The sequence below is a fragment of the Python bivittatus genome, unplaced genomic scaffold (genome assembly GCF_059951505.1).
Source record: "Python bivittatus isolate LINGU-HERP-01145 unplaced genomic scaffold, Pbiv_v1 ctg000980_np1212, whole genome shotgun sequence".
Classification (NCBI taxonomy): Eukaryota; Metazoa; Chordata; class Lepidosauria; order Squamata; family Pythonidae; genus Python; species Python bivittatus.
In genome coordinates, this window is record NW_028277125.1 from 52,764,491 (window position 1) to 52,779,162 (window position 14,672).

The 14,672-nt window shown below is 35.9% G+C and overlaps 1 protein-coding gene across 5 annotated transcripts in view; it reads right to left on the reverse strand.

The window, feature by feature from the left end:
• Positions 1-14,672, reverse strand: part of NRAP (nebulin related anchoring protein) — a 114,193-nt gene that overhangs the window by 54,407 nt on the left and 45,114 nt on the right. For 2 of the 5 annotated variants that reach the window (XM_088131989.1, XM_088131988.1), the window contains exons 3-8: positions 13,066-13,115; positions 12,243-12,291; positions 10,790-10,884; positions 6,726-6,813; positions 4,546-4,647; positions 632-736 (exon numbers count right to left, since the gene is read on the reverse strand). In XM_088131989.1, the coding sequence (XP_087988115.1) occupies positions 632-736; positions 4,546-4,647; positions 6,726-6,813; positions 10,790-10,845 (351 nt within the window). In that variant the 5' untranslated portion in view covers positions 10,846-10,884; positions 12,243-12,291; positions 13,066-13,115. Of the gene's footprint in view, positions 1-631; positions 737-4,545; positions 4,648-6,725; positions 6,814-10,789; positions 10,885-11,192; positions 11,382-12,242; positions 12,292-13,065; positions 13,116-14,220; positions 14,666-14,672 lie in introns of those variants that run through there. The other 3 variants (XM_088131985.1, XM_088131984.1, XM_088131986.1) reach the window with 2 other exon arrangements.

The following is a 14,672-nucleotide window of genomic DNA, read 5'->3' on the forward strand; positions in this document are numbered from 1 at the left end:
TAGTACAAAGATTAGATCTATTTTGATTAGGTCTTTAAAGATGGAGGGTCACTCTTCTAGGTAGTATTTATAAATATAAGACTGGATGTGCAAATATCACTTTATTTTACGTATTTCACATCAATTCTTGAATAAGACAAGAGACAGAATGAGAATTAACTGCACATTTTCATACCATATGTAAATATCCCCTCCATGTAATTAATTATTATTAACTGGATCCTAGATAACTTTACTGAAAGAACGTTATGGAAGAAAAGTTATTTTTCTGTATAGTCACTTGCACTGTGAAAAACCTCTCTGGTGTAAGCTCCGGAATAATGTGATATGGATACAAGAAGAGGAAGCTCATAGAGAAAAAATAATTTCTTAAAAACAGATACACAATCACCAACTTTGAAATAATTCTTCTTTCTCTATCAGTTCCATAACCCCTTCATACACTGTTGGCAATGTACAGTATAGGAAATTCTCCAACACTATGAAAAGTGCCTGTGAAAGCTACAGGTGAAAGGAAGAATAAGAAGAACATTTGATTTCCACAAATTTCCTTAACCTGGTTATCTGAGGAATTAAGCCTACATGAAAATATTTCCTTCACAGATCAATGTCATAGTAGCGATTTACTTACATCACTAAGACCTTTCTGTGTTTGCGCTATCTTGATCATTTCCAACTGTGGGATGGTTTCTGTATACCAGGATTTGCCTTCATTATATACATCATGGTAGGTTTTCTAAAAAGAATGTATGTATAATAAGAAATTAGTACAAAGATTAGATCTATTTTGATTAGGTCTTTAAAGATGGAGGGTCACTCTTCTAGGTAGTATTTATAAATATAAGACTGGATGTGCACATATCACTTTATTTTACGTATTTCACATCAGTTCTTACATTGGCCTTATTGCTTTTGCACAGGAACTGAAAATGTGATTCTCCTTTTAATTCTGTTTGTTCACACTGAACATGAAGAGTGAACTACATATAACTGTTTCTTATTTTAGTTCCAGAGACATTTCAGCTAACTGGATTTTGACCAGGATTTCCAAACTAACAAAGTAACAACCTAATCTTTCTTCTGTGTCCAGAACATCTGCCAGAATTACAACATAATGTAATTGCAAGACAGTTTAATCTTTTGTTTTCTGATAGTTCATGAATCTAACTTTAAAAATTCAGTTACCAATGTTCTTTGTTTGCAAGACACATTTTCCCATAGTTAACTGTAACATAGTTTGCTCAATTATCTCAGTGTTATGCATTTGCAGGATAAATTGATCTGTAAATTAACCACATGGCCTGAGTTCACATAACACAATAAAAGTAAAAAGGTGGTTGGCTGTTGGTGGTACTGTGTATTGCACAATACACAGTCCCAGTGGGGTTCTGAAGTAATGGATCCATTAAATATATCTTGCAAGTAAAAAATCATTCTGACTATGGAGCTTCATCTTCCCTCTTAATTACCTTCTGTATATGATAGAGATATCTCTTTTTTTCCTTTTTAAAAAAAATTATAAATGACTAAAAAAACTGAAGATGAACATGACATAAATATAAATAACCATGAAATCCTCTATGCCTCTACTCAGAAGTGAATGCTTTGCTTGCAGCCAGAATTGTATAAAGGTACCATTCTAAGCTTTGCATGAAGGCATCATAAATCTTCCCATCAAGCCACCAATAACTCAGACATGGTCACATATAGCTCATTCCTCAGAAAAAACCAAATGAGGTTGGATATAGGGCACAGCACATTAATGGTACAAATAAGAACTGTTACGAATAAGAAAGTTTGTAGTTAATTTCAATCAAATAGTTGGAGACTAGAATGCCAAAGTTGGAAGTAATAAGAAGGAAAATGTAGTTGGATTATGTGACCTAGGAAACAGCAATTAATAGGAGAACAATTTATCAGTTTCTGCCAATCCAATTATTTCTTAATTGCTAATATATTCTTCAGACAACCAAAAAAATGCCCATATATATGGAAAACACCAGATGGAGTAGACAGAAATCAAATTGACTACATTATTGTAGAAGGAGATGGAGTATCCCAGCTACAGGAAAAGCTAACTATGGAATAGATCATGAACTGCTCATGTTTAAGTTCCAAGTCAAGCTAAAACAGAAGAACAAAGTCAACCAATTTTCAGAATAAGATCTTTATCCTATATCCACCATTTTCAAGGAGAATATCAGGAATCACTTGGAAGTTCTGAACTTCATTGATAGAAAACTAGAAGAACTGTGAAATGAAATCAAAGAGGTTGTTCAGGATTAATGTGAAGAAAAACTGCCAAAGAATTAGAAACAGAAGAAACCAAACTGGATGTCAGAACAGATGGTGGAAATTGCCAAGAAAAGAAGAGAATCCAAAGCCAAGAAAGACAAAGATCTCAGGAGGAACTTAACAAAGAATTTCAAAGAGCTATTAGAAGACATAAGAAGTAGTATTAGAGCATCTGTAAAGATATCAAAATGAAAATAGACATGGAAAACAAAGTTTTCCATAAGATCAAACCTTGAATTGGTATGCTAAAGGATGCTAATAGACAGATAGTAACTGATTCAAAAAAGATGGAAAAAAGATGGAAGGAGTATACTAAAATAATAACAACTGCCTATCCCAGGTCTTGGGAAGGACTCGATAGGTGGATAAAAACGCCAAATCCAGTCTAAACAACTGGATGACTGTGCAAACAACAACAACAACAATAATAATAAGGCTTTGAGTCAGTCTTGACTCCTGGTGGCTGCCTAGAAAGTCCCTGCAGTTTTCCTGGCAAGGTTTTTCAAAAGTGGCTTGCCATTGCCTACTTCTTAGGGCTCAGAGAGAGTGACTAGCCCAAAGTCACCCAGCTGGCTTTGTGTTTAAGGTGGGACTAGAACTCACAACCTCCTAGCCTGATGAAGATACCTTAAAAGATATTCCTTACCTATAAGAATCTCTAGTACTAGAACATGAAGTTAGTTCAGCACTCTTGTCATTATCAAGTCCACAAGAAGGCTATAGGAAATGATGGAATATCTACAGAAATATGGCAAGCAGCAATAGTGGGAAATCTGTAACTCTTGTCATTATCAAGTCCACAAGAAGGCTATAGGAAATGATGGAATATCTATAGAAATATGGCAAGCAGCAATAGTGGGAAAATATGCAAAAGTTCTAACCAAACTATGCCAGCAAATCTGGAGAATGACACAGTGGCCAACAGATTGGAAGAGGTCAGCCTACAAACCAACATCAAAGAAAAGAGATGAAACAGAGTGCAAATTATAACCTTAATTTCACATGCTAACAAAATAATAATTTCATATGCTAACAAAATAATACTTTCTTTCAATACAGATTAGGCATGGAACAGACATGCCAAACATTCAAGCAGGTTTTAGAAAACATCAAGGAACAAGAGACATTATTGCTGATGCATGTTGAATAACTGAAAATAACCAAAGATGAAAAATAAGTCAATATATGCTTCATTACTGTAGAAAGGCTTTTGATTGTGCCATCTGTATCAAGCTGTGGAATGCCTTTAGAAAAATGGAATCCCATAACCTATACACAGGAGAAGAAGTTATAGTTTGTACAGAACATAGTAAAACAGATTGGCTCCATGTCAGCAAAGGAGTAGGACAAGGCTGTATACGCTCTCCTTATTTATTCAACCTGCATGCTGAAAATATAGTGAGGGAAGCTGTACTGGAAAAAAATTGAACATATTTTTAAAAGTGGGTAAATAAACATTAATAATCTGCACTGTGACAATGACATAGCTGAAACTGCAAATGATCTGCAAACTAGTTATGAAAGTCAAAGAGCACAGTGGAAAAAAATGAGACTAAGATTATATATAAATAAGACCAAATTAATGACAACCTTAGAATTTACAATGAAGGCATTGAAGTGGTGGATAGCTTTGCCTTTTAGGATCAACATTAAAGGAACTAGCAATCAAGAAAAATACCACAGAGGTGCAACTTGATAGGATAGCAAAGAAGGCCTTGGAGAAGACATTCAGATGCCAGGACCTATCTTTACTATTCAACAATCACAATAATGCATTGTTTTTTTCCTGAAACATCCCATAGAATTGAAAGTTGGACTTGAAGAAGCAAGATAGAAAGAGTATTGATGCGTTTAAATGTTGGTATTGGAGAAGACTCTGGAAAATACAGTACCATGGACAGCCAAGAAAACAAAAAAAATGGATCATAGAACAAATCCATCTAGAGTTCTTACTCAAGGCAAAAATAACCAAACTAAAGTTATTATATTTTGGAAACATTATGCAAAGACCCAGCTCCCTTGAGAAGTCCATAATGCTGGGAAACATGAAAGAAAGAAAAGACAACCAACAGCAAGCTAGACACTCAAGTATAGCAACAATGGATGCACCATTGGGAAACTTGAAGGGCCAGGTTGGGGGCATATCATTCTCATCTAGCTATGTGGCTGCTCAATCAATCAAGCAACACAACAAAATTGTGAAGAGCTGAGGGTAGTATATTAACTCTTGATAACTTAACAGCTTTTTACCTGATTTATTTTTTGTATTTTCTGTGTGGCTTCCATATCTCTGGATTTTACATCCCAGTGAAAAACGGACTTGAATTTCTCGCCCTCTTCTCTATACTTAACCTGCATAAACAAACAGATTCAATTGTAATGAATAAAAAGGGCATTGTATTAAAGAAAGAAAGTCATAAAGCAATTATAAACTATCTTAGCATTCCAGAACTGGATTGAATTTTCAAGTTCTGCAGTCTTCATTGTGTATTTCAAAGAGACATTAGTCAGAAAGCACAAGTTTTAAGATATTTTTTTTTAGAAACTATAGGACTAAGTTTGTCAATTAAGGTACTCAGTACTACATCAGCCTAGATTCCATGCTCCTCCCCACAATTGTCTCCTAGAATGTGATGTCTGTATCTGATGCACGGCTTTCTAGAAACAATATAGATTATATTTTTCACCCCTCTGCTTAACAATTTCAGTACTTGAGCTAAGATATGATTTGAAACTTGGTGCCAAGGATTTCCAGTCTAGAGGTTCTAGGGAACTGCTTTGCTTTATCTGGTAGAAAAAAATCATTTATACCATGATAACTGCAGAAGTTTCCTTAAGAATCATTGGCCCAACACATGTAGCAGATCGTACCCTAGATATGGTTTACTATTAGAAATGCACACCCATAAAAACTGACACTTTACACTTTTTTCCTATCAATCACCTGGAATTTTTACATGGTCATCCAGCAGTGATTTCCACATCAACACATTGTTCAGTTGTATTAAAGGAATTCTAAATGTTGAGGTTGAGGACTGAAAATGCGGACAAGGGTTTTGAACAGGTTTGACAACTACTACTACATTTAATCCTTGTGTATCTTGGTGTGTCAGAACTTGTAAGTAGGGAAGAGATGTTTAAGTTCACAAGGTCATTAATTTTGCACTTTGAAAGAAGTTGTTTTCAAACTGCCCTTGGAAAAATTTATTTTGCATCCACAAGTATTGATAACTACAGGGTGCAAAATCTTTTCCTTGGATAAAGTGTTTGAATAAATAGCTGTCCACCAATAGGCATTTTAAATTAAGTTAATCTGATCTTTAGTCAGCCTTTCTGACTGGCTTTGGGACAAAAACTGGTACTGTTACTTCTTTTGGGGTTCTCAGCAGCTTTTGACAGTAACTATGACAGAATCCTTCCAAACTGAGTAAGCTGGAAGCTTCCCAAAATAAACCATTCATACAAAACGAAATTGTGAGAAACAGCTCGTATAAACTTCTCTTTGAATTTTCTCTGAAGTTTCCTATTTTGATTGAATGTAACAGGATGTCTTCTACATGGCAAAAGGAAAGGAAAAGTAATCTCTGATTTTAGTAGCACAATCAAGTTTCCTGGAAGTAACAAGATCTCCTATCATGACCTTCAAACAGAAATAGAAATTGCTTTTGATCGCTGACTCATTCCTGAGCAGATCTCTCATGCTCAGTTTAAAAGAAATATAATTGTTGTTCTTATAGTTTCATTAAGGGATAATTCAGAAGTCTAATTTTGCTTTTTTAAATATATATAAGAAATTTCAAGAAATAATCTTAGAAGGCACAATATAGAATAAGCTTCATAAAACTGTAACACCAATAGCTTTCATAAATTAAATGAAATAGAACATAAAATACATATTCTTATCATGCATTAAATCTGCAAACTTGTCTATGTTTACTCAGGAATAAATCCATTGAGCAAGAAGAATTTACATCAAAGCAAATATACATTGGATTGTAGGAGATATTTCCTGTTCCAATAGTGAAAACTGGTACACAGTACAAAAAAAAAACTAAATCCAGAACTTTAGGAAAGCTATAACTGGCAGTACAGTAATATTTGTTAAAAGTATTTGGACATATTTCAAAGGATTTTTTCACTGAATGGGGGAATGGTATCTAACAACTTCCATAATATTTTACCAGATTTCTCCAATGGTATGTAAAACTCAGTTGACTTTATATTTCTGCTTAAAATAGAATATCTTAGGCTCTATGCCAAAGTCAATAGAAAACTTTAAAATTATTTATTTATTTAGCTACTAGCAACCTGGGAAATTAGAAAAATTATGGATTTTGATGGAAGGAGTAAAATAGTTCCTTTTATAATTACCTAAAAAATACTAACATTACAGCTTGATACAAAGCACATTACCTCCTAATGCATCTTACCTCACTTATTGCTTCAGATTGCTTTTTCACATTCATATTTATTGGCGTCTCAAAAATACTTGTGAATGCATTATTTTTAGGGTTATGTCTATGAAAGAAAGTAGGCACAATTTTAGAGAATTATTATCAATAACACTTAAAAGAATAACAGTCTTTTAAATAGAGAGTTACACACAAAATCACATACTACTTAAATATATATTTTAAATAAATAAATACATGTTTAAGAAAAACTATTCATGGTGACTTTTATTTAATCACTGAACAAATTCCAACTGGAAAAACCATTTTTTACTTATCCTTTGACTTTAGAAACAATTTATATATTCTTATATGTAATTATAAATGTAAAAAATCTAATGATTATGTTTCAGGCATTGAATATTTAACTTTTTTCAATATGTGGAGGACATTGAATCGTACAAGCTTAAAGGAAATTACTCGTTTTATACCACTAGAGAAGCACATCACGGTATGTCTCTGCTTTTAATCAAGAGATTGGGCCTTTCTCACTACTGAGTTAAAGTATCTTCCAGACATCCTTCAGTCATCATGAAACCAAAATAGCATGAAATTTGCTCTCTCTGCTACTAGTCTCTATCTTGCCTGTTCTGAGTCATTGAATGGTGTTATCCTAATTTGTGGGAATGCCATTGATTATAGGCAAGGGAATTATTTTTATCTCCTGACTCTGCTGACATCCTTTTTCAGTATGTCATCATTGAGCAAGGAAAATATCCACCCATGAGGGCATTGCTGCACTGTGGCTAAGGTTAACGAGGTCAGAAGCAAAGGACCTCAGATCAGACAGGGCTATTACAATAATCATTCCCAAGCATCAAGTACTTGGCCTGCTGAGAAATAAGTGCCTGTCAGTCCATTGCAATGTAAGGACAGAAGAGAGAGATGTAGGGTTTTAGCTGGGGATCTCTCTCTCTCTCTCTCTCTCTCTCTCTCTCTCTCTCCCCTCTCTCTTATAAATTGCAGAGTTTGCAGTATCTGTTTTTTTGTGCTATTACAGGCTTTTCTAGTGCTGATGATGCTCCCTAGTTGGGCAATGAAATGTCTGCAAGTAAACAACCAAGTTCAGAGAGCACCAAGGATTCCACAGGAGATGACATGCCTGTGCCTCCCAACACTCTCTAAAGCACTTTGATATACCCAGTGCTACTGAGGGCTGAATCTGGCCAAGATGCCAGCCAGCAGTTTCCAGACTAAAGAGATAAGTAAATATGTCTGACCAAGGCCTCCAAGTGAACTGCCACATATCAGAGAAGCAGGAGAAAAAAACCCAGAGATTAAACTCTGACACATAGTCCTATATAAAGGCTTTGATTTCTTGGCACTGCAGGAGGCTAATAATCTGTGAACATGTGGCTTCATTCTCATCTGCAGTAAAAAAGTCTAGTCCAGCTAGGTTTCATCTGAGAGGTTTCTGCCTATTCCTAAGCAAGTGGCTGGAGATGTAAAATTTACTTCTGAGTTTAGGGGTAAAGCCTGATGCTAGTGGTCATTTGACTATGCCTTCAAGTCAGCAGACAATGAAGTGTATCAGATTGCACTCACCTGAACAATCAGAATAAAGGGGAAAATGCTACTCTTATGTTTGGTGATCAAATGATAACTTAAGATCCTCTCACTCATGGGTTGAGAAATGAAATAAAGTCAATATCATAGGGCTAAAGGGGAAAATTTTGTCAGGACATGTGTGTGCTGTACTTAAGTGCAAATAGGGATGGGGCACTGAAGAGCCTATAACCAAACAGGCTTCAAACTATCTTACCACGTCTGCTCAATAAAATGTTAACGACATCCTTGAGACTTGTTTGTACTTGTATAGCTATTTGGCTTATTCTAATGACTGTATTTAGAAATTTATGTAATCATGTCATTCTTTTATCATTATTACCATGACATCTATATTTATGGATTACAACATAAATATCATATAAGCATTTTAAGTATATGAATGGAGGATGATTGAGAAAATTTACAGAAAGAATGGGCAGGAGTGAATTCAGGAAACTGGTCACAGGAAAACCATATGAAGAAATGGTATCAGCTTCAATGCTGAAAATCAGACCTGAAAGAGAGGTTCCAGGAGGCCAAAAAGAAGATAACAGGAACACTGAGACCATTAGGAGAATGGCTTAATGTCTTTGTGTGTGTGTGTGTGTGCACGCGCACGAGCGCCTTCCAGTCATTGTTAACTCCTGCTGACTGCTTAGACTAGTCCCAGAAGCTTTCTTCGCGAGATTTTCAGGAATGATTTGCTGTTGCCTTCTTCCTAGGGCTGAGAGAGAGTGACTGTTCCAAAGTTAGTTGGCTGGCTTCATGCCTAAGGCAGGACTAGAAATCATAGTCTCCCAGTTTCTAGCCTAGTGCCTTAACTACTACACCAAACTGGCTCTCTTAATGTCTGTAAACTAAAGAAAAACTTATGATATAGCCAGCAGGTGGGAACTGCTAACCTTACAATACCAGAAGACACTACAAGTACACCACCAAAGTTCTGACATCTGAAGAAATTCAACATACCTTGAAAGGCTTTCTCTGTTGCATAAATGATTGTGTATGAGTATTAAGAGGAACATTATTAATTTCTTCATAAAATTTAGCTGTTTGTTTCAGGCTTGGGGTATTCAGTATCCCGCTGTGACAGTCCTTCAGTGCAGGACTGATCATATGGGCCAGTATAGGGGAGTAAGGTCAGGAAAACAGAATTGTGGCAGTTCTGAGGAATTTGTAAAAACTCAAAAGTAACCAGAAAATACTCACTGGAACTGCTGTTTTCAGAATGAAAAATGCTAATGACAAAAGCAATAAGAATGTGACATATTACAGGCAATAGTGAGTAAACATGAACCTCTGAAAGTTATGAATATGAACTCTGCAAGACACGGTTTACCAGTCAACTCAAACGTAGAAAAGATACATATAAGAAGTACTTGCACAACAGCCATATTGCAGCATTGTCAAATTAACTGTACTATAATGGCAAGTAATTATGGGCATTTTTCTTCCCAGCGAAGTTAGTAGTAGCTGCACGAGGGATGGAGAAAGTGATTTGGCCAACTGAACGAAGTCTCAAATCAGGCCTAGTAACACAAAGGTGAGCCACTTCCTAATGTCATTTCCTTATGCTTCCAGGTTAAATAAATATCCTCCATAGGATTGGAGGTGATTTATAATAAGATTATAGTATTAGAAGTGTTAACTTTTTTCACTTGATGGAATAGGAATTTAAAATCTGGAAAGTCACATGTTGCCAATAACTGCTCTAAATTAAGGAAACACATCTTTTCTGGGCTAAGGTTCACAGTAGGTCTTCAAACAGCACAAGGCTGCACTGCGAAACAAGTTGGGTAAATTCAGGGAGAAAAAAAATCTAATTTTGAGTTTATTTCAATGGCATTTAAACTAAATTAAGCATAGTTAATATAATTACCTTCCAGGCATGCATGTAATTATTTTTCTCTTCTATCAGAAATGACTTCCGGTCTCTGAAGCTTTGACTAGAATCATACAATCTGGTGCTTCAAGTTGTGCACTTTATATAAAACAGATCTTCCACAGTATACCTATTTGGTCTTCAAACTAATTAGGATTTATAATTCTATTGAACTACAACTCTCACCATTATCTTTTGAGCAGGCTGGCTGGTAAATCTGGGAGCTGTAACTCAACACATCTGGAGATTAGAAGGTGGGAGAAGACAGAACAGCCTGGCACATAACTAAACTGTTACTTAACACCTCTTGGATACATGTCTTCGGGTATTTCTCTATCTTTTGCTTTTAAATTATCATACCTTCACCTGTGCTTTTAAAGAAAAAGCTTAGTTGTAGTTCATAATATACTGCATTTATTATTTTAAATACCAGGAACAGTTTTTAATCCATATTGTTTTTCCCCACGATATGGATGTACTTTATAATCTGACTTAACCAATTTATCTGAAAAACCAACTGAGCAAATCTTCAATAGAATCAGAATTCAGTCCAATTGTATGAATTCTATTCATATAATCTGGTCATATTATAAAACAAAATGTACACACTTACACTTGACAGTAAGGCCTTTTCTGGTGACTAACAAAGTTATTTACAGTTAGCATCATCTTGCAAACTTCACAGTGAAAGCAGGCTTTATGCCAGGTCTAGAAAAGCAGACAGAAATATAGTGAAATATGTTTGTTTTGCATTTTCTAAATCTAGTTTAAAATTTTATAAGTAATTCTTCCTGGTTGTCTAATAAACCACACATACACATACACACATTATGTATGCTATAAATCCATTTCTCCTTTAGAATCTCTAAGAAATGAAGCTTTGCAACAAATTATGATACTTTAGGACATGGTATATTCTATTGATTTGAATAAAAGCAGATAAATGTCATTTCTTCAATACAGAGAGAGAGTATCAGAATGTTCATAATGATGGCAAACAATAATTAACTACTAACCTGATCAATACAATTAATCTTCTCAGCAGGATAGACCCCATAGCCACATCTGGCACAAGATTGAATATTCATCTTCAAATTATCTATCTATACTTAAAAATTCTGAGAGTCCTTAATATACAAAAATCCCTTGTTTCCTAGGAAAGACACTCCAGTCTGTTTGTACCGAGCTTCTGGACTGAACTCAGCTGTTGTCTGGTTTTTAAACCTGTCACTTACTAAGAGGGGTTATTTTGGCAACTGTGTAAGAGTTCATAGAGGGAAAGAGATGTGAGAATTCAATGAAGCCTTTCTCTAAATAGATGAGTGAAGTCAGAGAGAAGCATCATAGTCATATGAAAATCAAGGATATCTAAACAGTAATATATAAAGTACAGAGTTTAATGCTCATTTGTCACAGTCCCAGGATTAACTTCTAAATATATTTCACATCATCTTCAGATTATTATGTATTCACTAAGAGTCTATTAAGGAAAGCAGAAAAGGGCAAAGCACTTTCAAGGCAGAGACTGGTGGATTTCCCAGCTTCTTTTCCCCTCCCACCCTGTGTTGTGTGCTGGTGGGAAAAACAACAACACCTATAGTTCTTCATAAAATGTGGCAGAATGGAGTTGGGGACACCAGAGGTGCCTGAAAGAAAGACTTAGCTACCTTTCAAGTTCTCTGAGCAAACATCTATCTGTCTTCAGGACTACAGCTATGCCACTATCAATAAACAAATACTCCAGCAGACAGGTTGGTGGGTATATGAGGGTGCTGGATGAAGTGAGAGAGAACTTGCAGGCACATCACAGAGTCCTCTTTCTATCACCCCACATACCTTCTACCCCTGATGATCAGTGAGCCAGAGAGAGTGAGAGACTTGGGGTTTTGACACAGGAATTATAGATATTCTGGAATATTGGTATACCAATATAAGGATTAATTTCCTATATAAAAATAAAAAGAAAATGAACAGCCATCCTGTCAGTTTGGACATAGCTTGCATCATCCCATGAGTCTCCTATAGCCCAACAACATATAGTTTTATTTATTGATTTATTGATTTACCTATTTATTTCTGAAATGAGAATGTCTATCTTCTGGAAGATCCACATTCCTGTGTAAAACAAAACAAATAAGTGAACTTGCTCTTTTGTAAGTGTGGTAATCATACTTAAAGATGGAGCCCACATGTGATAGCAACCAGAAATAGCCTGTAGGCTACACAGTATGGCCTTGGAGTAGCCTATATGGCAACACACACACACACACACACACTCAATAAAAAATAAGGTAAGTAGAAGAAGCCATTCTCTTTAGGTTAAACGTAACACCTTTAATAGTCATTTTTAACCAATTTAAATTAGTCCAATTTAAATTAACCACCTGCCTTCACTTTTTTTTCCCAGACAGGTATATTGGTGTTTTGAAAGACAGCTGACATATGGTTAAAAGCAGATATAAGGAGTACACCTAATGTGTAACAGATTTCAGTACCTGACTTGATCATTGACAACACTGTCATCAAAGCATTGTAGATAGTGCAGATGACAAGGCTTATCAGGAGAAGAAGAAAAACACTACACAACTAAAGACAACTTTAGGCTGCCTCTTCAGTGGGCTGGAGATATACAGAGATGACATCCTGAGCACATTTCTTTTAACTACGGTTATCAAGGCAACTTTGTGCCGGAATTAAGTGGGGTGTATGAATGAGCCATGTGCTTCCTTGCTGTAACATCTTTCAGCCTATGCCATAGTCACTAGCAAAAAATACACTTCTCTGAAAATGAGTTGAAGGTGTTCTTAAAAAAAACAAACAAACCCTCATTTAATAATATAAGAAGGTTAGGTTCTGTGCCAAAAGTTCAGTATTCATAATTTTACTTACCCTACTCTAACACTGCTTCTGAATGATTCCAGGCACTGTAGCACCTAAAACTGGCACAACAAATCAAAGCCACATTACCAAAAACTGGAGTATTATTTGCAGATACAAATTTGAGAAAGAATCCAACAACCATGACCATTAAAGTTTATAATGACAATGTTCATTTCAAAAGAACAAATTCCCCAACAATACTTGTAGATCAATTATGCAATTTGTAATCTAATATTAGGGCTTCAATTCTGTATGCACATAGCTGGGAGTAAGTTCTGATGAACTCAGTGGAAGCTACATTTGAGTACAGATGTATAGGATTATGCTATAGATGTGTAAACTAACAAAAGAATGTTTGTGAGCTGTTGAGAAACACATTACGATGCAGTACTTTCTGCCTCTGAAGAGGCTAGCCACAGCTGCCAGTGAAACATCAGGATGCCCAAAATGTGTAGACCACGCTCATTGAGCCCCAAAGCTCCTCACTACTTGATTGACACTGGCATGAAAGCCTACACAAAATAACGGCTTTCAAACAGACAGCTGCCTGTTTACGTAGGTGAGCACATTGTATACATGTTGTCATTGGCTGCATATGTGCTTTTTCCATAACTATTAAAGAAATTGACAAAACCCCTGTCATATTAATATTGTGAAGGCAGGATTACAGCTATGCAAATTAAATTTGGATGCACCTTGTAGCAATCAAAAGATTGTGTGAAGTCCGTTAGGGAAGCTTTATAAAGCAAAAAGATAGCATCTAAATTCAGATTGAAATGTGAAGGAACATAATATGGCAAATTTAAACTACCTCCTGTTTATCTGTTTTGTTTTGTTTTTAAATTTTAGAATTTATTTGACAAAATGAGATCAAAAGCAGAGGGGCCAGGTTTGGAAAAGGATGAGGGTATACGTAAATGTGGGATGGGGAAGAGAAGTGTTAAGAGAGGTGAGAATTTTAAAGAACAAAGACAGTATATAAATTGATGGATGGACATGGTGGAAATAAGAGTCATTTGCGAGCATAAAAAGATGTGGCAAGGTATAGTGAATGGTATTGGTGTAAAGTAGATTTAGCTAGACTTCCTTTCCTATTGCATGCCTTTAATTTATTTAGCTAAGTATTCATTATTCCCTTTCTGTGCTTTGCATAACTTTGCTTACCCTGAAGGAAATAATACAGACCACATACAGATTTTCTCCAGGACAACCTGGTCCTTCAGGTCTTCCTTCCTACAGTCACCACTGTAACTGAGTCCATAGTGTGGTGGGAATGAACGTACAAATACTATATCATTATCCTCACTAGGGTGCTCTCGATGCAGGTTGTAATCCAGCACATCTAGAGAGCATCAAGTTGGAGAAGGTGGTATTGCTGGATAACATCCTCAGCCTCTTCCCACCTTCCGTGAAATCTCGCCGGTGTTTCATTTACGTTTATTTGCTCATTCAAGCTTTATCCACCACCGCCAGGAAAGCCTCTCGACTTCCCCAACCTGGTCCTCTCCAGACACGTGAGGATGAGAGAGCTGGTCAGGCTGGATGGCTAGACGAAGAAGTAGCTAATCGTAAGGAAACATCCGGCCGGCGAAAACCGAAGCTCAGTTGCCTGAGGG